Genomic DNA, 21,405 nt, shown 5'->3' on the forward strand with positions numbered 1-21,405 from the left:
ATCGCGTTCCCAGATCGCCAGCGGGTTGGCGTTGGGGTGACTGGCATATCTTGTGTTTCCGCGAATTGGGAGGCCACGTTGCCCACTCCGGGGGGTGACGCGTGTGATATACCACCACCACGGGGTCTCAGAGCCTCCATGGTGGTTTATAGGTGCCAGAAGGCCCCTATCGGTCGATTGACGCGTGAAAAAGACGTGTTTCTCTTGGGTGCTGATTTTGATGTTCCAGGCGCCCCGTCCACTTTACTGCTTAACTAGAGCGATCGTTTAAACGGCGTTCCTGTATGCGACAGCCTGCTGTGTCCCTGTTCAACTGACAACGGCGTGGTGAAACCCTTTCTATACATGATAATTGGTTTCGTGCTATACACCCTCGAGTATTTGAGTACCTGAAAGCCTGTCAACAAGACCGTTGATGCTAATGGGAATTCACTAATGACAAAATCGTACTCCGTAGTCTTAAAATCATTTCTACTTCTATCTATCAAGAGGCGTACACTCCGGGCTACTCCTGCATTGGATTGACGTCGAGATTCTCATAGTCGATTCACATTCACTGATCCAAGAACAAGCCTCTCTTTCCACTAATTTACAATGCTCTGAATATCATTACCAGTGAGACATGAAAAATAGTAGGATCAGGTGACATCATAACTGTCTACTGTGCTCAGGCTTTTATGCAGATAAGCTTGTGCAAGATTACTAATTATGCACATACAGTACGATTGCATCTGGAAGCTACGACTTACAAGTGTGCAATTAATCCAAGCAGACACCAATTATAATTCGCCCTGCCAAAGATATTTCCTTGTTGTGAACTAGTGCTTGCATGTCCGCTGCTCAAGTACGGAGCTAAGCCCGAAGTGGTCATACTGAGCAGTGCTTCCGCGCAACGCGGTCCACGCGCGCCATCCATCGCCGGCTTCTGAGGAAAGAAGTCTGCGCCTTCACCTTCAACCTTCATACAACCTACGCTTCTATTAATCTGCGCCCATTCGTCGACAAGATGTCTGGTCAAGACGATTGTACTTCTCTATTCTCCGATTTCCCCGCTAATCTCCAAATGATGGCCAAGCTAACTGGAATGCCTCGACATAGGGTCCTGCGATGCGAATGACGCTGTGCACATCACCGTTGTGCAACCCGGCCAGGAAAAACCCAAGACGCTTTCGGGCTTTCATCCGCAGTTTACATACCCCATTTTTGGCGATGAAGAGCAGATCTTTGGTTACAAGGGCTTGATTATCCGGTTGCGCTTCACGGCTCACGATCTTCGTCCGCATGTCCACATCTCTTACGATGAGAAGTTCAAGGCGGTCGAGGATGCAGAACCATTGAATCTTCTGGAGACCATCAAGCCTTGGGTTCCGGAGGGTGAGTATATCCTATGGCTTTTCTGAATGACGTGAGCTAACTTGTCGATGTTCAGAGGCATTCATCAACCTCCCTGACTACGAGAAAGCCGTTCAGAATGACGAAAGTGCGAAGGATTTTGTACCTCCCGGAAAGCGCGTGCACAACTATGTCACTCGAGGAAGAACATATGAGATCTGGGCTGGGTCGCTTGCTGATCCCGCGGTGCGACGGTTGTTGGATCGCGCGCAGGTCTTCGTGTCTTTGTTCATCGAAGCCGGTACACCTCTAGACACGGAGGACCCCGAGTGGTCTCTGGAAAGATGGACGGTATACTTTGTGTATGTTGCCATTCCGAATTTTACCCGTGCGATAGCTGACGGAATGCAGGTATGAGAAGGTGACCCCTCCTACGCCAACTGCTTCGCAATACTCTATCGTTGGATATGCGACGACATACCGCTGGTGGCACTACAGGAGAGACCAGTCGCAAGCGCCTGCCGTCAGCAACGAGCCCTACCCACCGAACAAAGTCAGGCCTGCAGAGCTGCCGTCCCGGCTGCGGATTGCCCAGTTCCTGATTCTCCCCTCTCACCAAGGCTCTGGCCATGGCACTCATCTGTACACTACTATCCATACCGATTGCTTTGATGACCCGACCATCGTCGAACTCACCGTCGAAGACCCCAACGAAGCTTTCGACGCCCTTCGCGATACAGCGGACTACCTCATCCTCCAACCTGAATTCACGAAGCACAAAGTGAACCTCAACCCCGACCCTTACGAAGCACACTCCAAAAAGCAACGGCCACGCCTCGTTCCTACTGCTGATCTTATCCCCATCAAACTCCTCCACGATATCCGCATGTCCTACAAAATCGCCCCTACCCAGTTCGCTCACATCCTGGAAATGTTCCTCCTGAGCCGGATTCCTCCCAAGAACCGACAGACCGGCGGGGCCAACATGTCGCGGTTGTTGATCAAGAAGTACAAGACAGACGACCCTGACGAGCGTCGATACTACTGGTGGCGCCTGCTTCTCAAGCAGCGCCTGTACAAGCGTTCTCGTGATGTTCTGATGCAACTAGATCTGAGTGAGCGCATCCAGAAGCTCGAAGAGACCGTTACCAATGTCGAAGAGGGCTACGAGGTTCTGCTCAAGGGATTCAAGGAGCGCGAAGACACTCTGAAGGTTAGGGAAGAAGAAGCCGCAGAAATTTCTGAGGCGAAGTCTACTGCCATCTTGGATGGAGCCAACGAGAACCCCAGCGGTACCCTCGGCAGGGACCAGCGTGTTAAGCGGAAATACACTGTGGAGGATGACGACGAGGGCGAAGAAGAAGACGAGGGAGATGCTGCTAAGCGGCCCAAGATATAGAGTTGCGCTGCGGTGTTGGGTGTAATATTTCTTAATCAAGCGAGGCCTGTGTAATTTACTATGAGCACTGAATGTGTTATTCAATTGTCCAATTGTAAACTGTTGACCAATTCGTAGGACTTGTGCTGGCAAAGACTGAATATGGTGCGCTACATTGGGCGATAAAGCCTATCTCGGGCCATTTCTTTTTCCGAATTTCTCCAGGCGAAAGTCACCGCGGAGCTGTCATCATCGCCATTCAGCGCTGCAAATCCAGGCTTCCCAAGCTCATTTCACTTGATCACCTCGATTTATCTTTTGCGCGGGTCGAGGCATCTATCTATATTCCTAGTCTTTCTATCGCGACCTCATCACAGCTTCATATCTCACAATGGTACGCGCTCAGCATCCCAACCCACTCCTTCAACCCACCGCTTCAAAGTGCTAACATACAATGCCATACAGTTACCATTGGGCATTCTAACGGCCGCGCAAGGCCACCCGATGCTTGTCGAGCTCAAGAACGGCGAGACTCTTAACGGCCACCTCTCCAACTGCGATAACTGGATGAACCTGGTGCTGAAGGAGGTTGTGCAAACAAGTCCCGAGGGTGACCGCTTCTTCAAGTTACCAGAGGTCTACGTGAGGGGAAACAATGTACGTTTGCCCTATTCTGCATCTGATGGCTACAGGCTGGATTCTCCATCTGGCTGGCTGCTGTTTGTTTGTTTGGCAACGAGCCCCGCTAACAGCTTCACTCTACTAGATCAAATACCTACGGATCCCCGAAGAAATCATCGACATCGTCAAGGAGCAGCAACACGCTCGCGACTCGGGTCGCGGTCGGGGTGGCTACAGAGGTGATGGACGAGACCGGGGTCGTGGGGGCCGTGGACGCGGTCGGGGCAGAGGGCGAGGTGGAAACTAAGGAGTGGAATATCACCGTATTTTCCTTCTTTTTTCCTTATGTTTTTTTTTTTTTTTTTTTTTGCAGAAGAAATGGATATGAAAGATACCCCGGGGAGAGAAAGAGATGGTTGTGAATGAATTTTTGCTAGGAAAGTCCATCTGGTGGGATTGAAGTCGAGCATGGCCTTGGCGTATATGGCTCTGTATTATCTTAATGGGAACTGTCTGTGGCATTGCATCTGACATGATTGGCAAATAATCTCTTGGAGGCATTTGGTGCTTGTTTTTACTCTGGTGGTTGTAGAATCACGTGATCGTAGATATTGATAGAACTTCCCCGGAAATTCCAAAGTCAAGATTGATATCCCCAACAGCTCCTGATGCCGCAAAGGAAGCTTATACTTGATGGGCTTTGGTATTGCCTCTGTCCATCATTCAACGCGACTTTGCAACGTCCTGGAGTTTCTCTTATCAAGGGAAAGCGAGATCTACAAAGTGGCAGACTGCCCACTCGGACCCCTCTACCGCGAAGATGTTATGGCACCAGCAACCCGGCCGGTGCTGACAATAGGTCTAATGGCACAAAAACAGCACCGGATAATGTCTCAACTACGGATTCTTCGACTGAGCAACGGAATTCCTATAACGAGCAGTGCGCACCGTCGAAGACCGAAACACACCCAGACCATTTCATCGGGGTACCAGAAAACCTCGCGGGGCAATCTACGGCGAATCTCGAGTCGAAACTGAAGGAATTATCACCTCGCGGGCCCCGGGTTCATAGCACGATGCAAATACTACATACGTTGGTTAGGATGCGCCATGTTCGGCCGGGGGTGCGCCATTATCGAGCGTTGATTCTGGCGAATGCGGACCCGGAGCGCGGGTCGCCGGATGTGCTGCGTGGGTTACTTAAGGAGATGGAGAAGAATGGTATTCCGGCGGATTCGGGGACGCTGCATGCTACGCTGCAGGTATGAGATTCAATTGCCGTACGAATTTGGGCATTGTTGACACTGGTTTCTAGGTACTTGCCGTTCATCCCGATTACCTCCTTCGCCAGGACATCTTACGGACGTTGCGCGATAGATGGCTCCCCTTGAGTCCCACCGGATGGCATTGGGTTGTGGCTGGTCTTCTACGGGAGAACCAGTTTGAGTTGGCACTGGATCATATTGCGCATATGGAAAGGAAGGATATCGTGGTTCAGGATTGGCTACATGGCTTGCTCATCTATAACCTCTGCGAATTCGAAGAGTTTGACGAGGTAGCTCGGTTGATGCAGTCTCGAGTTAACCAGGGCCATGATATGTCGTTGGAACTGTGGCGGCATGTGCTGGACGTCGCGAGTACGGCTCAGCATGAGGAGGCTACTCGCTTCGTCTGGGCCCAAATGGTACAGTTGGGATACCTTCAACCGTCTCGTGAGATCTGTATTAAGGTCCTGACTATGGCATCTCGTGCGGGAGACGCCGACTTGGCAGCGTCGGTTGTTGGGTTCCTGGCAGACTCTGGGGTCAAACTTGAGCAGAAGGATTACGAGAATTTGGTGGAGACTCATACCACAGCCGGTAGCCTGATGTTGGCGTTTGGAGTCATGTGCTCGATGCGCAAAGCTGGCATGGTCCTGGCAGAGAACACCACGCGTTCCGTCCGTACATATATGATTCAGACGAAAATTCGGCCGCGCGACGCATGGGAAATGCTCAAGCGGTTGAAAGCATCGAAGCATGATATCCCGCCCGAGTGCGCCCGGGTTGTCATCGAGCTGTGCGACCATGAAGCACAGGACGACCCGTTTGCGGTGGACGAGGGGGTGGAACTGTACAAAGACCTGTACACATTATGCCCTGGGGGAGCCGACGTTGCTATCTACAACACCCTCGTCAGCATGTGCCGCCACGCACAGAACCGCGAAGCAGCCATGTTCGTCGTGAAGGAAATGGCCTCTCTCGGAGTGGTTCCCAACGCGACGACCTTTGAAAGCCTCATCCTCATGTGTCTTGACGCAGGCAACTACGAGTCCGCCTATCTCTACTTCCAAGACATGCTCGAGCGCGGCTTCACACCAGACGAAGAAGCAAAAACCGAAATCCGCGACCAGTGTACCGGGGCCAGCGACAAGTTCGCCGTCCAGTTGAAGTACCACCCCAACATCCGTGGGGATCTAGTCCGCACCAAGGAACCGGGGGATACATTGGTACCGAAAGATCGGATCAAGAAGCCCTCATCGCCGCCTGCGCGATATGTCCAGGCTCCCAAGGAGAGCTGGATTATTCCAAACTTGTCGAAAGACGAGCGCCGGGCTGTCACTAAGGCGCGAAGAAAGGCGAAGAGGCGACGGATGGCGATTGCTCGGGGGAAAGCAGACGAGGGGTGGATGGAACATGAGGCCGGGGGGTTAGAGCCAGAGGTCAAGGTTTGATGTACTATACTCTATACACCGTGTAACCGTACGATACTGCCTAAGACACATCCATACTATTGTCTGGACTATTCCGTACCTGAATCTCCAACGGAAAGCGCCCGACTCGGAACTAAGAATAGCCAGACCCAGTCGGGAACCCGAGCTTGTTGCATAATTATTCGGTGGATCCGGTTCACCATACTACGGAGTACTATGACTCTTCGACTCGCAAGTGATCCGTCCACTCTGTACTGTACAACACCGAGTCGTCGATTCAGGAACGAGACGTGCAAAACAATTGACTCGTCGCGATCTCAGGGACGAGACATGCATGACCGGATTTACCATTTTTGGGCTATTTTTTTTTTTTTTTTTTTTTTTTTTGGCATGTTTGAGGTTAATTAATTGATGCAGGATTCCTTGGTTATCCGTGGTTAAACAGGTTTGAACGAGTACGGTGTGCATAGTACGATGTACTTTGGTAGTCTCGGGGTATTCTGTAGACAGTGCAATTGCTGCATTGACACTCGGAGAATTTCATTGCCTGCATTTAACGGCATCAATTGCACAGTCTTGAATTGAAAGCAATTGCCTACTTCGTACTCGACAGAGTTAGAGAGTATGGTTCTGACGAAACTGACTTCATCGCTATAAATAACCGAAATTACGATCATCGACGGGGTTTGGGGGAAGAACAGACGATTCCGGGGGATGTTTGAGCTCAAAACTGAGCATGGACAGTGAGCGATATTCAGATCAAAGCATAGCCTAGCCTAGTATCAATAGCAGAACACAGACCAGAGCACACCATAATATAGCAGAGTAAAAGATAGTCAAGGAACAAAAGATCAACGACTGTCCCGAAAGAGTAAATTCAGGAGAGCTGATTTCTTGGCAGGTTCCTTATAAGGCTTCTTTTTCTCCTATTCTTCATCTTTCATTCAAAACTATCCTTCTCATTTCTAATATCTAATTCTGTATAAAATTTGTGCATCTGTACATATACAAAGTCTACCAAAATGCAGCTCACCACCATCCTCACCACCGCCCTCCTCTCCTCCGTCTCCCTGGCCGGCACCTTCAAAACCCTCTCCAAGAGCAAGCCCAGCCCAGCCCTGAACTGGAACGTCACCAACTTCAACACCCACTGCACCTCGGGCGACTGCACCTACAACTTCCACATCGCCGGCCTGGGCACCCCCAACACCCCCGGCTTCAACACCACCTGCACCGGCACCACGAGCAAGGAGGACTACCAGCCTTGCGGCAACGAGCAGATCTCGGCCATTGTTGACCCTGCCAAGTCGTCGCGTTGGGACGTCCAGGTTCAGCATACCTGGGTCAAGGGCGAGGCGCAGTTCTGGGCTGTTGGGAGTGCGAATGCTACTGCTCCGGCGAAGCGGTTTCATATTACTGCTGATGAGCAGTATGGTGTTGCCTAAATAGGGAATCGGGTTCTTTTTTGATTGCTGTACAGTTTATGGTCGGGATGTATTTGCTTAATGTCTGGATATATGCCTGTGGTTATTTTCATGTCTCTCATTATGTCTCTGGATGATACTTTTGAATATTAAAACTAAATGCTGGCGGTGACATCATCCCGCCAACACAACCTCCATTTCTCCATCTTCAGCTGGATTTCTTTTGCCATCCGTGGCTGTGATCCTATACCTACAACTAGTAATTATATATTACCACACAACCCCTTTCTGCTAGGCTTAAACTATTGAAATGGTATGTGCGCCGTCATCCCCTCCCACACCGTGCCCTGCAGCTGCAACAAAACACCAATTGGACTCACGCAAACTTGCAGGTTTTGTGCAACTCCATTCCTCGATCTTAATAGGAGTTTTTCAAGTGGCAGGGTTCTGCAGCATGGTACGTCAGAATCCTCGTTTTCTCCATTCTTGCCCCCTGTTTCGCTGACCTGTTGCTTGGCGGGTTTAGGCGTCGATCCTGCGACAAATCGTGGCCGGTCCGCGATTGCAACATCCCGAGGCTGGGTTGGATCTTTGTTATGTTACGGATGATAGTACGTCTCTACTCTGGACTTACGGGATAAGAGTATATAGTTAACGATGCAGTCATCGCAACATCGGGCCCCTCCCTGAATTTCCCCAAACGAGCGTACCGCAATCCCCTCGACGCCCTGGTTCATTTCCTCGACTCGAAACATGGCCCCGAGTGGTGTATATGGGAGTTTCGCGCGGAGGGCACTGGATACCCCGACTCGGAGGTGTATGGACGAATCCACCATTTCCCCTGGCCGGACCACCACCCCCCGCCGTTTGCGCTTATCCCCGCCATGATGGCCAGTATGCGGAACTGGGTGCAGAGGCTGGACGATAACGATTCGAAAGATTTAGACGAGGATGGGAAATCGTCGGATAAAGCGAAGAGGGTGGCTGTCGTGCATTGCAAGGCTGGTAAAGGACGCAGTGGGACTGTCGCGTGCAGTTATTTGATCAGCGAGCAGGGGTGGAAACTTGAGGATGCGCTTCAGCGGTTTACGGAACGGCGCATGCGGAGTGGGTTTGGGCCCGGGGTTAGTATTCCCAGTCAGCTGCGGTGGGTGGGATATGTGGATCGGTGGGCGAAGTCGATGAATAAGAAGTATGTTGAGCGGCCGGTGGAGATTCTCGAGATACATGTCTGGGGATTGAGGGATGGGGTCAAGGTCGCGATTGAGGGTTTTGTCGAGGAGGGGAAGCAGATCAAGTGCTATCACCTCTTTCATCGCAGTGAAAAGACGGTCGTCGACGATGGGAAGACGCTGTATGGCGGGAAGGATGGGGAGAATGGCAATAAGAAGAACGACTCCCAAGAACCTCTGTCGGCTGTGTCAGGCACGTCTTCCAGGTCATTGTTTGCGCCCTCTACAGAGTCTACCGTCACCAGTCAATCCGGCAACTCGACGTCTACCAAACGCATCAATGCCATCCTCCTCCGCCCCAGCAAACCCGTCATCCTCCCCAGCTCCGACGTGAACATCGACTTCGAACGACGCAGCAAAGCCGCCTACACCGGCTGGGCCATGGTCACATCTATCGCTCACATTTGGTTCAACGCCTACTTCGAAGGCGGCGACCAACACGCTTCCAACGTCTTCGAGGCCGACTGGGAGGCCCTAGACGGAATCAAGGGCACAACAAAGAAGGGCGTAAGAGCCCTCGACCGCTTGAAGGTGGTCTGGCGCTACCTACCCCCCTCCGAACTGGGCCTCCAAAAAGACAAAAAGGGAACCGACGTCGCCGCCCCAGTGGCAGTAGGCCAAACAGTCACCGAGCCCAAACCCGGCGAACCAATCCCCGAAGCCGAGCCAGCGGACTGGCGCGGCCAGCATCGCGATCCCAGCGACGGGCCACTCCGCGAACATGAACACGAACAGGATCTGGATAAAGAAAACGTCGTCCCGCGCGAGCGTATCGCAGAAGCAACAGACCCCCACCACGAGCCAGTTTCCAAGGGCCTAACTATCCAGACAGAACACCCATTAATCACTGGTGCTAGCACTGCAGCTGCATCAGCTGCGTCGACCACACTACATTCCTTCCATGATCTAGAAAAGGAGCTAGGAATGAGAAAACAGACGGACGAAAGTCAGGATGTGAGTCTGGCGAATAGTGACGATGAGCTCGGGCCGGGGAAGACGAGGAATCATAAGGCGCATGTTAGCGCTGCGCCTGGTGCTGCACCGGGTGTTTCGGTGGAGGATAATCTTAATGTTAGTAAGGGTACTGCGGAGGGTGTACAGGCGCATTCTGAGAACAAGGCGGATAAGGAATAGATAGATACTTACTGGTTTTGGATAATGTAATATAGCTATCACTATACCAGCTGCACAGGGCGATTTTGGAGTGAAATAGTATATATGGATTATAATACAACCCGATGCCATCATGGCAGTATACAATTCGTAAGATGCATGGGAGTGAATTCTAGTCAACTAGTTGCGTTTTATCAATAGGAACTGTCAAGAGTGAATTTCCCTAAAGCTACTTTCATACCGGAGTCAGGGTTTTCTCTTTTCTTCTTTCTCTCTAGTACTCTCTCATTCTTTCCATCCAATCCTATTCTCAATTTCTCCCCTCTATTAGACACTCCATCCTATAGCATCGATATAGCACATATTGCGGTCTAACGACTAACAGCTCAGTCCCTGTAACCACCAAACCTATCATTGACCGCCTAGCCGCTCAATCCATCAGACTCAGGAGGAGGATCTCGCCTCCACCACCACACGTGGCTCGAGATTTGGAAGCAACTTTATCGAGGGCATACTAGAGCACCAGGCGGAGGATCGAATTGCGAGCAAACCTTACAGCGATGAAACATTGAGACTGGCCTTGAGATAATATGCAAGGCACATGTCCTTGTCTGTGGACATTGGGATGCGTGGTGGGGGGGCTTGGGATGGGCAGGGGGTGGGATTGTTCCCTGCTTCTGTCCGGCTCTGACTGGTGATTGCATAGTGTGATGAAGACTTGCCCCGATGTCGAACACAGCGGGTTTCTGGACACAAATGTCCGATGAACTAAACCTCATCAAAAGGACAAGAATACAGTACAGTGACCCCTTCGAACAGCCCAGAAGACCCTCTTCTTCCTTCTTGGGCCTCTTGGGGGAAGGCATCCCCATTTCTGGGACTCTGTGTACAGAAAACACGAGCAGGGCCTGATCAGGGCATACCTGGGAATCTCGCCAATTAGTAACGCGAAACAAAGGGAATCTGGGTCCGCCAGCGCGCGGGGCTTGAGGTTCTGGCCCGCATGATGGACCAGTGGGGGTGCCGGTCATGGGACCGCACTGTCTTTTACGCCCTCGCCATCTTCCTACAGGCTGCATGCATCATCGGAGCGAACGAGATTGGCCGGTCGAGGTGATATACAGGTGGTATGTTGATGTTGTTAGAGACTTCATCCTACCCCCTTCCTACATCATCGCTCCCAATTGCCATCCATTGGAGCAGATTGACCCAGATGTCCGGCGGTACTATAAAAGCACCGGACTGCAAATGATGGCTGCTAGGCAAGCGCCTACCTGACAAAGACTGTTGGTTCGAACACCGCAACAGCATGCGAGGAGAGGCATTGCGCATGCCCGGTGACAACCAAGCCAGTGGGTCAGATACAAGTCCAGGAAGCGAGAGACTATCGTACCAACACTACAAGTAAAATGTTATCGATGCTCGGCCCGATATTAAATTGCCTCTTTTTCAAGAAGCCAGACCACCTACCAACCGAAATCTTTCTCATATTGTCGGACTGCATGCATCGCATGCACTTTGGTAGGCCGCAATAGCATCGATATGGCATATTTGGAGATGACCAATGTCTTGGTTTAATGGGCTACGCGTCAGTCCGCTCCCCGACACGTCTTTCTTGGATATTATGGCGAGCTCTATTCCCAGCTACCCCATTGAAACGGTTGGCCCTGACCTTTTATGCCACACACTGGGTTTTTGGAATGTTATAGTTCGGTGAGATTGCCAGACGCGTACAGGCTTTCGACATCTCACACTCATAATCGGGTCAGGCTGGAGTAAATTGATCTCGAATACGAAGAGGTCATAAAATCTGGCATGGTGGTTCCTTTGATTCTGTTGGTCCTTGTTGAGCAAGATTCCTCGAACCTATGGCCTCGACTACTTTAAGATTTGGCAGGAGCTTTGGACAGATAAAGTGTTGGGTCCCAGCTTCCTGAGACGTTATGAGGAGATTGGTGCCAGCGATGCATTCGCCATTTGCAAAAGTGTCCGAAACATATCTGCACGTTTGACAAGGGGCATGATAAATGCCAGTCTTACGAGGGATGTGGTCAGGAAAACCCTTCGTCCAGTAAGTGCAAGTCACCGAAACCGTGCCCGTCAAGTAGATAGACGATCGTCTGGCGAGTACAGGTTAATGGACTATACGCTGATTGGGCTTTGAAGGAATTGACAGGAATTCCCCATACGGTGGTCACACGGAACCAAGCCTCATCACAAAGACAAGGACAATAACGAAAACGCTTTTCTTCTTGCATGAGATTCTTGGAACCAAACCACTCAGAATTCCGAGAGAAAAAGGCTTTTCTCACATTATAGCAACATATGCGTCTAACTAATTTCAAATATTGTGCTCGATTCTTGCCAGGGAAACGAGAATGAGCCATTAATGCGAGAGCGCAATTCTTCACCCAATCTTAAACTGAATGCTAACAAGGTCAGTTGGCAGGCAGAGCCCATGACCAAGGTTAAAGAAAAGCACAGGGATGAGCTGTCCCTCATTATAAGTCACTTAGATCATACCATTTGGTATCAAGACAATAAAAATTGGGGAACGAGGAGCGAAAGTGTTTTGTGAAGGCGAAGCGGGCGGCCCTAAAAAAGGCTGGGATTGAGGCCGGCCTAATCTCAACGCATCTAATATTCAGAGACTTGCGTGACGACGTGCAACAGATAGGCGTTAATTACCTTGCGATTTGAGAAACAGAAGTCCGCGTCCCTCCCCCAAAAAAGATCCAATTGATATTTTTGTTAACAGATCTGGCGAACCAGTACCGTGTGGTGTTTGTTGAGCCCCTTGGAAATCCACAGCACAACCCAATGTGTGTGGTGAAGCTGCTGTTGGTTTGGGCGTTACGCCTGGGTCAGACCCATGACGCTTCACTCACGACAGTCCTGGCCCAGGCCGCCAGATGCTGGGATTTCCAGATTTAATGGAAGGTACCTGGGAAAATCATATGCCAGCTCCCCAAGGATCGCGGTTAGCCCCTATGCACACGCCCTGTTGGTGCTGGGTCACTCGACATGGCCATCAAGGTCGTTGGCCTGGCCGCTGACATCCTTACAAAGATTTTGACCCATGCCATCCGCAGAGGCGCAATGCGTGACATTGCGCATCTCACCCACCCTCCCAGGGGTCTCCTAAAAATCCGCCGGCGTTGCCGCGGGCAACACCGGCACCACTACCGCCAAGGGCGTTACATGGGACTACACCGGCGACTCCCAGGCAAATATTTTCAACATGCGGGCCAGCGCCGGGTTCCACGATAAGCTGGGCCGGAGTTTGCGGACACCTCATTTCTCCCCCAGAAGCGGTGCTGCAAGGACAGTGATGAGTACGTGGATCATAAAGGACTCAATAAAGCCAACATCAATCTACACCACACAGTTGCCAATAACATACACAACTCCGGAAGGAATAGGAATGCACACAGTCTTCCCACCTCTGAAGTCACGCCCCATTAACCCCCCGACAGCACCAAAGGATATCCCTCTGGCAAGAGGGACAGTGCAGTGCTCTCCGTCAACGCTCATGATAGTATTTTTGATGGAGAGGACAACATCCAAGTTGACAACCAGAAGCTTGGCTCCACAAGCCAGTCAGTAGAACTATCAACAGAGCTGAAAGTTGAGAATGTGCCCCATTATTTGAATGTTACGGTTGAGAACTATATCAATAGTTTTCAAGCGGTCATCGATAGCATAGTCCTCGATTCGTTACATAAGATCTGCGGCAAATTATTTTCATCCTTCCTAGTTTGGAGCCTTCTTCCCCGGCGAGCGTCTGAGGACCAACCTGAGCATTATCGAGGCTAAGAGACAGGGCCGTGCTGGCTCTGGCCAGTATCACTCATCGGGGTACGGGTCTTCAGTTAAATCTGAGCTACAGATATTCAATTTATGACAAGTGCTAGAGACGATACAGGACTGTACATATTCATGTCCTGAACAGCGTGGGCTGATTTGGAGGCTAATGAAATCGCAATGCTCTCGCCAGAGAGAGAGCCTCGATAAAGCAAGCCCTAGTCTTCATTCAATTAAAGGAAGACAACTTTCATACTTGCCCGAAGTCAGACCCTGGTTCAAAATCGCCATAAGGATGGCAGACCTCTCCGACTCAAACATAGTGCTCGCACGACAAAGCGCCACAGATTGTACCGTGGTCGGTCAGGTCAAAGACTAGTCAGGCAAAAGGGAGAGGGAAGTATACGAAAATTACCTAAGTTGCACTTAGAAAGCGCTCGGTTGCCCTAACAAGTATGATGAGCGGATAAGTGCCTTCGTTGTGACCCTTACTCGCTCTGTAGAGCACGCCCTTGCCTGTGGTCGTGTGTTGCTGTATGTGATTTGATCCATTTTGAGGTATGTGCGTTCTTGCTAACAGACTTCTTTTAGACGCCGGAGAAGAGTAATGAGCAGCTGCGCCGGTTGTTGTACCGTGCTCATCTGGCTCGCCACCATGGTACGGAGATGGCCAAGATCCGGGTGGTCACCATGGCGAAGGAGTGTTGACATGCACATGAGACGGAAGGCTATTTGTGGTACCCGTGTTCCCGTCCCATCCGGTCGTGTGGAAGTCCAGGTGCCTGGGGTGCGTCTTCGGATTCCCTCGCCTGCTGGCCAGGTGCGGAACAAACTCCACGACATTACATCGGTGCTCCACAGACCAACTCGCTTTCCACGATAAGTTGGCACCAAAATCTGCCTCAAGCGCATTCAGTACCCAGAAGTGTCATGGCGGTGAAATAGACGACTACATGGACGGTCCAGGTCCGGACAAGCAAAACGCTAAACTGCGTTGCACATTTGCAAATTACTTGTGATGCAATGGCGGGAGAGGAAGTTTTACCATTTCGGAGACGCATACCTCAGGAGTTCCCTCACAATCGCTCATGCGGTGACAGTGCTGGAAAGCCCCGAATTCAGGTAATTCTTATACTTGCCCGAAGTCTAACTTCATTACCGCATCTGAAAGGGCCCCAAATGGTCTTATGTGTTTGGCCTGCTCATACAAGCAATACCAGATCAAATCCGAGGTCGAAGTTTCAATGCTGAAGAGAACAAGCATTATGGCGACCATAATGACTACTGCGCTTGCGGCCGAGCATTATTTCGACCAACCGTGTCGGTGGTGGGTGGTTTTACTGGTGCAATCTTCAATTTGCAGGACACCCTATCCTGCCTGTCAATAAAGGGAAATGTGCCAGATCTCGAAGTGAAGCGTATTGATAATTGGAAATAGCATGTTCAAAGCCAACATGCATTCTGCCCCTGTCCATGTGGGCAATGTGACGGTCCAACCATCTACTATGCCAATGAAGATCTGCTCCGGCACCGAGATGCAATCTACTGCAATTTGCCGACCCCAATTCCCATGTCCCGCAAAGGGAAAAGCCGTACTGGCCCAGAGTGGATCGTCTGGTCGAGATTACCGCAATAATAATGAACGAACTTAGTTCGGCGGTATCTCCGAGTGCATCATGAGTACTCGGACGACAGTGATACTGATTGTACCGGTTGTCTACCAGAGAATATGAACAGGCCAGTAGAAAAGCCAAAGAACAGAATGGGTAGAAGAAAAATGGAGAAAAAGACCTGGATTATTTTCAGCAAGCGTTTGGTCGCCTTTTGCCCGCAGTAAGGCTGGGGATTCAGGGTGCTCGGAGTTAATCAAACTGACGATTTGGACACTTGGTCTTAAATACGTCCTTGAAACTTGTTTTAATACTTGTAACATAGCTATATCATAGCATAGACTATTGAACACTTGAGTAGAAAATAGTATACATTCGAATTATGACTGGTAACCTAACCTAACGCCATCATTTGCAACATCTCGAAAGATGATATATATATATATATAAGGAAAAAGAAAAGATCAAAACCATGACAATGGCCATCATAGCCCATACTCATACGCGTATATGCATAACAACCCATTGAATAAAACGAAAACACCCGGGAAAAGAATCAGAAAATCTACTCCCTAATCTCAATCGGCTCAGCCTCCTCCCGCTGCTCCTCACCCCTCTTGTCATTCTCATCACCATGGGGGTGAATATCATGCACAATGCCCTCCGGGGGCACCCAGGAAGCGCTCTTCCAGGGCTTGACGTGCAGCACGTACATGGTGTCGACTTCCTCGAGGGTGCGGCCCTGGGTCTCGTTGACGAAGAAGTACACGACGAAGATGCCGACGAAGCAGCAGCCGGCGAAGACGTAGCCATAGGCGTAGTCGATGGCACCGGAGATGAAGGGCGTGAAGAAGGAGATGAGGAAGTTCCAGGTCCAGTTGGAGGCGGTTGCAATTCCGATGCAGACGGCGCGGTAGCGGGCTGGGTAGAGCTCACCGCAGATAGCCCACACAATGGGACCCCATGTAGTGGCATATCCTGAAAAATTATGAGTTAGTTGGGGACTAATTGTTGTGTTTTGTGGTGGGGGTTGTGTTGGGGCGGGCGGGTGGACAAGGGGGTGGAAAAGTGGCGGGAAGATGGAAGCAAAGGGGAAACCGGGGGAAAAACATACCGACAATGAAAAGACAGGTAAAGGCAATCATAACATTACCAGCCGAGTCGCTAACACCAAGTTGGTAGTGACCAACCGAAGCCCAGATCATGAAACAGACAAACATCCAAGCACCACCAAGGATGAGCGAGTTACGACGACCCATGTGCTCAACAATGTACAGACCAGGGAAGGTCATACCAAAGTTAACCGCACCAAGAATAATCTGGGTGATGTAGCTGTCCAGACCGATAGTCCCGAAGATACTGTTACCGAAGTAGAAGATGAAGTTGGCACCGGTCATCTGCTGCAGAGACTGGAGCACGATACCAAGGATGGTACGGTGCAACATGCGAGGACCAGTGAAGATCTCGTGCCACGGGGCCTTGCCGGCTCTCTGCTCCTCGTCGAACTTGTCCTTCATGTCTTGCATCTCCTGGGCGATGCAGCGGTGGTTCGAGGGGACACCGTACAGCTTGCACATAACCTGGCGGGCTTCTTCGAAGCGGCCACGGCCGTAGGCGAAACGAGGCGACTCGGGCAGGAACAGGGTACCAATACCCAGGATGAGAGGCCAGGCAAAGCCAACACCCATGGTGATACGCCACGAAGCAGTCGAGGCGATGTTGTGGGTGCCGTAGTTGACAATGTAGGAGATGAAGATACCAAAGGCGACGAACAGCTGGAAGGCACTGACCATGGCACCACGGACCTGACGGGGTGCAGACTCGGACTGGTACATGGGGACGATGGACGAGAGAGCACCGACACCCAGACCGGCGACGAGACGGCCCACGGCGATCTGGTACCACTTGGTGTCTGTGGCGATTTGAACGATGATGCCGACCATGTGGATGAGGGCCCAGAAGGAGATGGAGTATTTGCGGCCGAGACGGTCTGCGATGGGGGCGGCGACTAGGGCTCCAACCATGGTACCAATGGAGAGCTTCATACGTTAGTATAATTCTTCTCAACCCTTCTTGGTAAGTAGGGTACATACCAAACCGACAATCAAACCATTCCGGACGTTACTGAAACCCATTTCCCCATTACCCATGTCCTCACCAAACCGTTGCTTGAAGTCGTTCATAGTAGTGAAACCGGAGATTTGACCTGTCCTGTCAGTTAACACAAAGGCATGAAGCCAAGGGCAGGAAGGTAGGGCTTACCAGTAGAGTAACCGAAGATGAAACCACCCATGGACACACAGATACCCAGCATGAAGGACCGCCATGTCAGATACTTGACAGGGCTGTCATCGATGATGCCAGTATCCTTCTCGGCATTGGAGTCTGACCGAGCCGGGGTGGAGGACTGGGAGTTGTCCTGAGCCGAGGGCTGCAGCTTGGATAGGAACTTGGGAACACCCATTGTGTCTATCTACCCCAGAGTATAAAGAGACAAACAAAAAAAAAAAGAAGAGAGGGATAGAGGAGAGGAGAGAAAAAGTCAAAGGAAAGGAGGAACCGGGGACATTCTTATATTGTCCCGCAATCCAAACAACCTCATCTCCCTCCCCATCGGCAACCGGGACCTGCCAAGAGAACTACAAAACGGGAAAAAATAGAAGGAAAAAAAAAAAAAAAAGAAAGAAAGAAAGAAGAAGAAGGGAAATTGTGGATATCGGGGTCTCTCCGGGGGGGAATGCCATGGTCACTGGTCACAGGAAAGACGCACGGGGAAAAAAGAGGGAGGGAACCATCTGGCACCGGTTGGAGACGTTTCCTACCTCATGCAAGGCGCTGAGGCTTGACTCGGGAGGCCGTCATTGGCCCGAAGCGAGAGACATACAGAAATGGATACCCGAGTTGGTAGTCTAGTCGGGGAAAATGTCGGATTGGCTTCATCTCCGCCGTATGGAGAAACGAGTGGAGGGTAAAATGTGGGCAAGTAGTGGGAGAACTCGGGGAAAAACCACACTAATGGTGGAGAGAGCCGTGGAGAACCGGAGATGGGTTAGGACTACTTTTTCTCTCGTTATTACGCTTCGGGCATGAGTATGAGATGTTTTATGTTTACTGTACCGACCGGCATGCCGTACAAATATACGGATCATGCCGACTCGCTTTCTTTTGCCTCAGTTGAATCTCTTCATGACTTCGACACACCGTCCATACTGTACATACATAATCCGGAGTAGTGACAGCTACGGAGTATTTATAATCGCGTGACGGCACGCTCCACATCCAATATCGTGAACTAACCGCTGATATTGTTTCTCCCGTGACACCGGCATTCTAGAAGCTCATGGTTTTGGTTTGGGCCTTCCGTATTTACGAGTAAACAAACATTGCCCCAGTAAAAGTCTCAATACATAATCAGACACCGCAAGGGGCATCCAAAACACCGGAATGCAAGCCAATGTAAACCAAGCATGAACGAGTTCTTTATTTCGTATTCTCTGTGTAGGCAGAGTACTCTGTACTATGAGAGAAAAAGAAGCAAAAGCCCCACCGATCCCCTTTCTGCATTCTTAATGGAATCATCACCAGTCGCTTACTGGGCGAGGCATTCGTGCCGAGACTCACTTCCATTTCGCCTGCCGTATGGATACTAATACCGCACATATGGTCGGGATCCGACCGGTGCCGGTTTTCTAGCTTATTATTCTAGTTGATCCGTTTCTCGGCATTGCCGAGCATTGCCTATCGAGCCGACGCACTTTGTACTGTCCGGATAGCATGAAAAAGGCCGGAAAAGAGGCAAAAAGAGAGAAATCTAGTAAACCTGAGAGACGAGGAATGTCTTTTATATCTACACATGTTGAAGTTATCAGAAAAGCACGACATCCCTGATAACGGACGAGTGTGCCCCTGGGAGGACTGGGCGGAATCGGAGACTGCTCGGGATCGGGAGGCCGTCGGTGTGCCGAGTTGGTTAAACTCTGCCGTTTGTGCTCACCGGTGCTGATCATGCTGTTTCGGTTTCTTATCTTCAGGATATTTACACTCTTGCCATGGCTGTACAGAGTACATCGAGTGGACGGAGTACTTGTACTTGTACACTTGCACAGTATCGAATATCTACTTGTATTTTCTACCTCTACAGAAGCCATACTCTACGAATACATTCAGAATAACAGAGTGAACAGCAAGCTTTGCTAAACCGCAAATCCCAACCTTGCAAAAATTTCACCCAGCCGATCCTTCGGAACTAGTCCGGTATGGTGTGACTTTTTCTCGTTAAGACTGTTCTTGTCGGGTTTAGTGCCATCGGTTTCGGATTGCGGTGAAAATTTGCATCGGATCGGGATGCCGTTTTTATTTTGTATCAGACTAGTCTGGTTTAGTCGGTCCGGGTTAGTTAGTTAGCCCTTGTGGTGTTATGTCAGTCGGTCCGAATTGCTTGTGAAATGTGTATGGATTTTGTGCAAGTCTGCTGCTAAAGAGTACTCGTGCTTGATATGTACTGAGTATAAAATAGTAGAGTAGAAAAACTGCAGTGTCTCTAGTTATATATAAAAAAAAAAAAAAAAAAAAAAAATCTAAATTCATAGGGCAAACCATAACACATTCCCTGAATCGCCCAAAGCTTACTTACACCTGCACCGCTTTAGCACCATCCAAACACTAACACCACTGACTAACCCAATCCCTCCGAAGTTCTGCCATAACTCCGGAGAAAGAACGGAACACGGAGAATTGTGCTGACACCCCTCCATCCTCTGCCTTCACACTACTGCAACCCTACTCGTGGGGTAGAAACGAACCCCGTGGCTACATCATCGAGCAGGAATCGTGCGTCTGGAGTATGGAGATTGAGAGTCGGTTCGGTACACTCCGCACCGCTCCGTGAGACTCCATATGGAGTTCTCGGTATGGAGTGCAGGATGGAGTTGAGTGCTTGTTTGCTGAGTCCCTACGTCATACGTTTGATGTATCGATGTATGTATCGGGCCATGTGTTGTCGGGTGTGCGGTTGTAGAAATGATATACGATGCTGCGTTAAGTTTGGTTTTATCCTTCAGTCACATTGCAAAAGCATCGCAAGGAATTGCTTAAACAGTTCATGTAGCATGCCCGAAACTGCTATATACCGGCATCGTCCATCCAATCACAATGTCTGTCTTGTCTACGGAGTAACTCTGGGTGACGGCGGAAAAGACACACTTGTGCGTGGTCTTTTCACCTTGGGGTCGCCGCTTTAACAGCGCATCTTGACTATACTAAATTCATCCAAGTTCTATATCTAGGTCTATACCTGGCGCGTACATCATGAGTGTAGAAGATAAAATGGCCGCCGTCTGCCCGTACATGATCTTTCTTAATCTCTTTTTTTCTTCCATCCAGGAAACCCTGCCAAATTCTATGACTCCCAGATCATACATAAATATCGCTGAAAAGAAGTTCATTATACCGCCAGACCAATGACTCAGGAGAGCAAAAACAAAAACAGCAGGCCAGGTAGACTGGAACAGCTTCATCCAACAGCCTGAGGTTCATTTGGAGAGTAACTTCACTGAATCAACAAAATGAAATGTGCATCTTGTGTGATGTAATTTTCAAAGGTGCATCTTTGCTACTATGTATAGCTCTTTGGCTTCTAATCTAATTCTAAGGTTTACTTCACTGCTTCAACCACTGGATTACAGGTACTGGCTCAAGAATGTCACACTGAAACTTATCAAAGGGTTCCTTCATTGGTACCTTGAGAACCATGATGTTGTGTACCAATCAGGCTTTCTGGTCTTTGCATGATACTGGAGAGTGTTTTGGTGTGAGGAAATGGACTGCCTCTTTCCTTACAACCTAAGACAGAAGATGACAAAAGTAAGTGAATATCTGAATATCTTAGATAAGTGAGGATCAAGACTTATTTAACTAGCTAGTGTGCACCACCCTTACCAATGAGTACAACCTGGATCTAGGAGCAAAGACACAATCATCAGTCAATATTGATGACCTTCTCTTTACTACCTACCATCTCATGGCTGTCAGTGACATACATTTTCCAACTGTACAGTGTTGGCACTAGAGTGGCGAAGCCGCAAAATCCGCGCCAATCCGCGCCGAATCCGCAGTCATCCATTTGGCTTATTAAGCAGCAAAGCATCGAAATATCTAAAATATATTTATATAGGCATATAGAGCATATATAGATATATCC

At 49.9% G+C, this 21,405-nt stretch overlaps 7 protein-coding genes across 7 annotated transcripts; 6 read left to right on the top strand and 1 right to left on the bottom strand.

Moving 5' to 3' along the window:
• The first annotated feature begins 784 nt into the window (after positions 1–784).
• Positions 785–2,838, top strand: hat1 (histone acetyltransferase catalytic subunit HAT1). The gene is made up of 4 exons (XM_022547498.1): positions 785–1,025; positions 1,099–1,374; positions 1,430–1,694; positions 1,744–2,838. Exons 1-4 carry the CDS (start codon positions 1,007–1,009, stop codon positions 2,729–2,731), a joined length of 1,548 nt encoding a protein of 515 aa, XP_022397154.1. The 5' UTR covers positions 785–1,006; the 3' UTR covers positions 2,732–2,838.
• Positions 2,839–2,981: 143 nt separating this feature from the next.
• On the top strand, positions 2,982–3,700 carry ASPGLDRAFT_178623 (U6 snRNA-associated Sm-like protein LSm4). Its single transcript, XM_022542927.1, has 3 exons — positions 2,982–3,104; positions 3,176–3,367; positions 3,477–3,700. The coding sequence occupies exons 1-3, from the start codon at positions 3,102–3,104 to the stop codon at positions 3,636–3,638; spliced, it is 357 nt and encodes a 118-aa protein (XP_022397155.1). The 5' UTR covers positions 2,982–3,101; the 3' UTR covers positions 3,639–3,700.
• A 292-nt stretch (positions 3,701–3,992) lies between these two features.
• Positions 3,993–6,256, top strand: ASPGLDRAFT_178624 (pentatricopeptide repeat protein). The gene is made up of 2 exons (XM_022542928.1): positions 3,993–4,593; positions 4,647–6,256. The coding sequence occupies exons 1-2, from the start codon at positions 4,000–4,002 to the stop codon at positions 6,042–6,044; spliced, it is 1,992 nt and encodes a 663-aa protein (XP_022397156.1). The 5' UTR covers positions 3,993–3,999; the 3' UTR covers positions 6,045–6,256.
• Positions 6,257–7,036: 780 nt separating this feature from the next.
• Positions 7,037–7,489, top strand: ASPGLDRAFT_51283 (uncharacterized protein). Its single transcript, XM_022547499.1, has one exon. The coding sequence runs from the start codon at positions 7,046–7,048 to the stop codon at positions 7,466–7,468; it is 423 nt and encodes a 140-aa protein (XP_022397157.1). The 5' UTR covers positions 7,037–7,045; the 3' UTR covers positions 7,469–7,489.
• A 385-nt stretch (positions 7,490–7,874) lies between these two features.
• ASPGLDRAFT_156771 (putative phosphatidylinositol-3,4,5-trisphosphate 3-phosphatase) lies at positions 7,875–9,930 on the top strand. The gene is made up of 3 exons (XM_022542380.1): positions 7,875–7,904; positions 7,974–8,058; positions 8,111–9,930. Exons 1-3 carry the CDS (start codon positions 7,902–7,904, stop codon positions 9,811–9,813), a joined length of 1,791 nt encoding a protein of 596 aa, XP_022397158.1. The 5' UTR covers positions 7,875–7,901; the 3' UTR covers positions 9,814–9,930.
• Positions 9,931–12,951: 3,021 nt separating this feature from the next.
• ASPGLDRAFT_841906 (uncharacterized protein) lies at positions 12,952–13,582 on the top strand. The gene has a single exon (XM_022550256.1). It carries the CDS (start codon positions 13,034–13,036, stop codon positions 13,397–13,399), a length of 366 nt encoding a protein of 121 aa, XP_022397159.1. The 5' UTR covers positions 12,952–13,033; the 3' UTR covers positions 13,400–13,582.
• A 2,189-nt stretch (positions 13,583–15,771) lies between these two features.
• On the bottom strand, positions 15,772–17,670 carry ASPGLDRAFT_178632 (sugar porter family MFS transporter; the record flags this gene model as incomplete). The annotated part of the gene is made up of 4 exons (XM_022542929.1): positions 15,772–16,184; positions 16,321–17,245; positions 17,300–17,412; positions 17,469–17,670. 4 exons carry the CDS (start codon positions 17,668–17,670, stop codon positions 15,772–15,774), a joined length of 1,653 nt encoding a protein of 550 aa, XP_022397160.1.
• Positions 17,671–21,405: the final 3,735 nt, after the last annotated feature.

The sequence above is a fragment of the Aspergillus glaucus genome (genome assembly GCF_001890805.1).
Source record: "Aspergillus glaucus CBS 516.65 unplaced genomic scaffold ASPGLscaffold_23, whole genome shotgun sequence".
NCBI classification, from domain to species: domain Eukaryota; kingdom Fungi; phylum Ascomycota; class Eurotiomycetes; order Eurotiales; family Aspergillaceae; genus Aspergillus; species Aspergillus glaucus.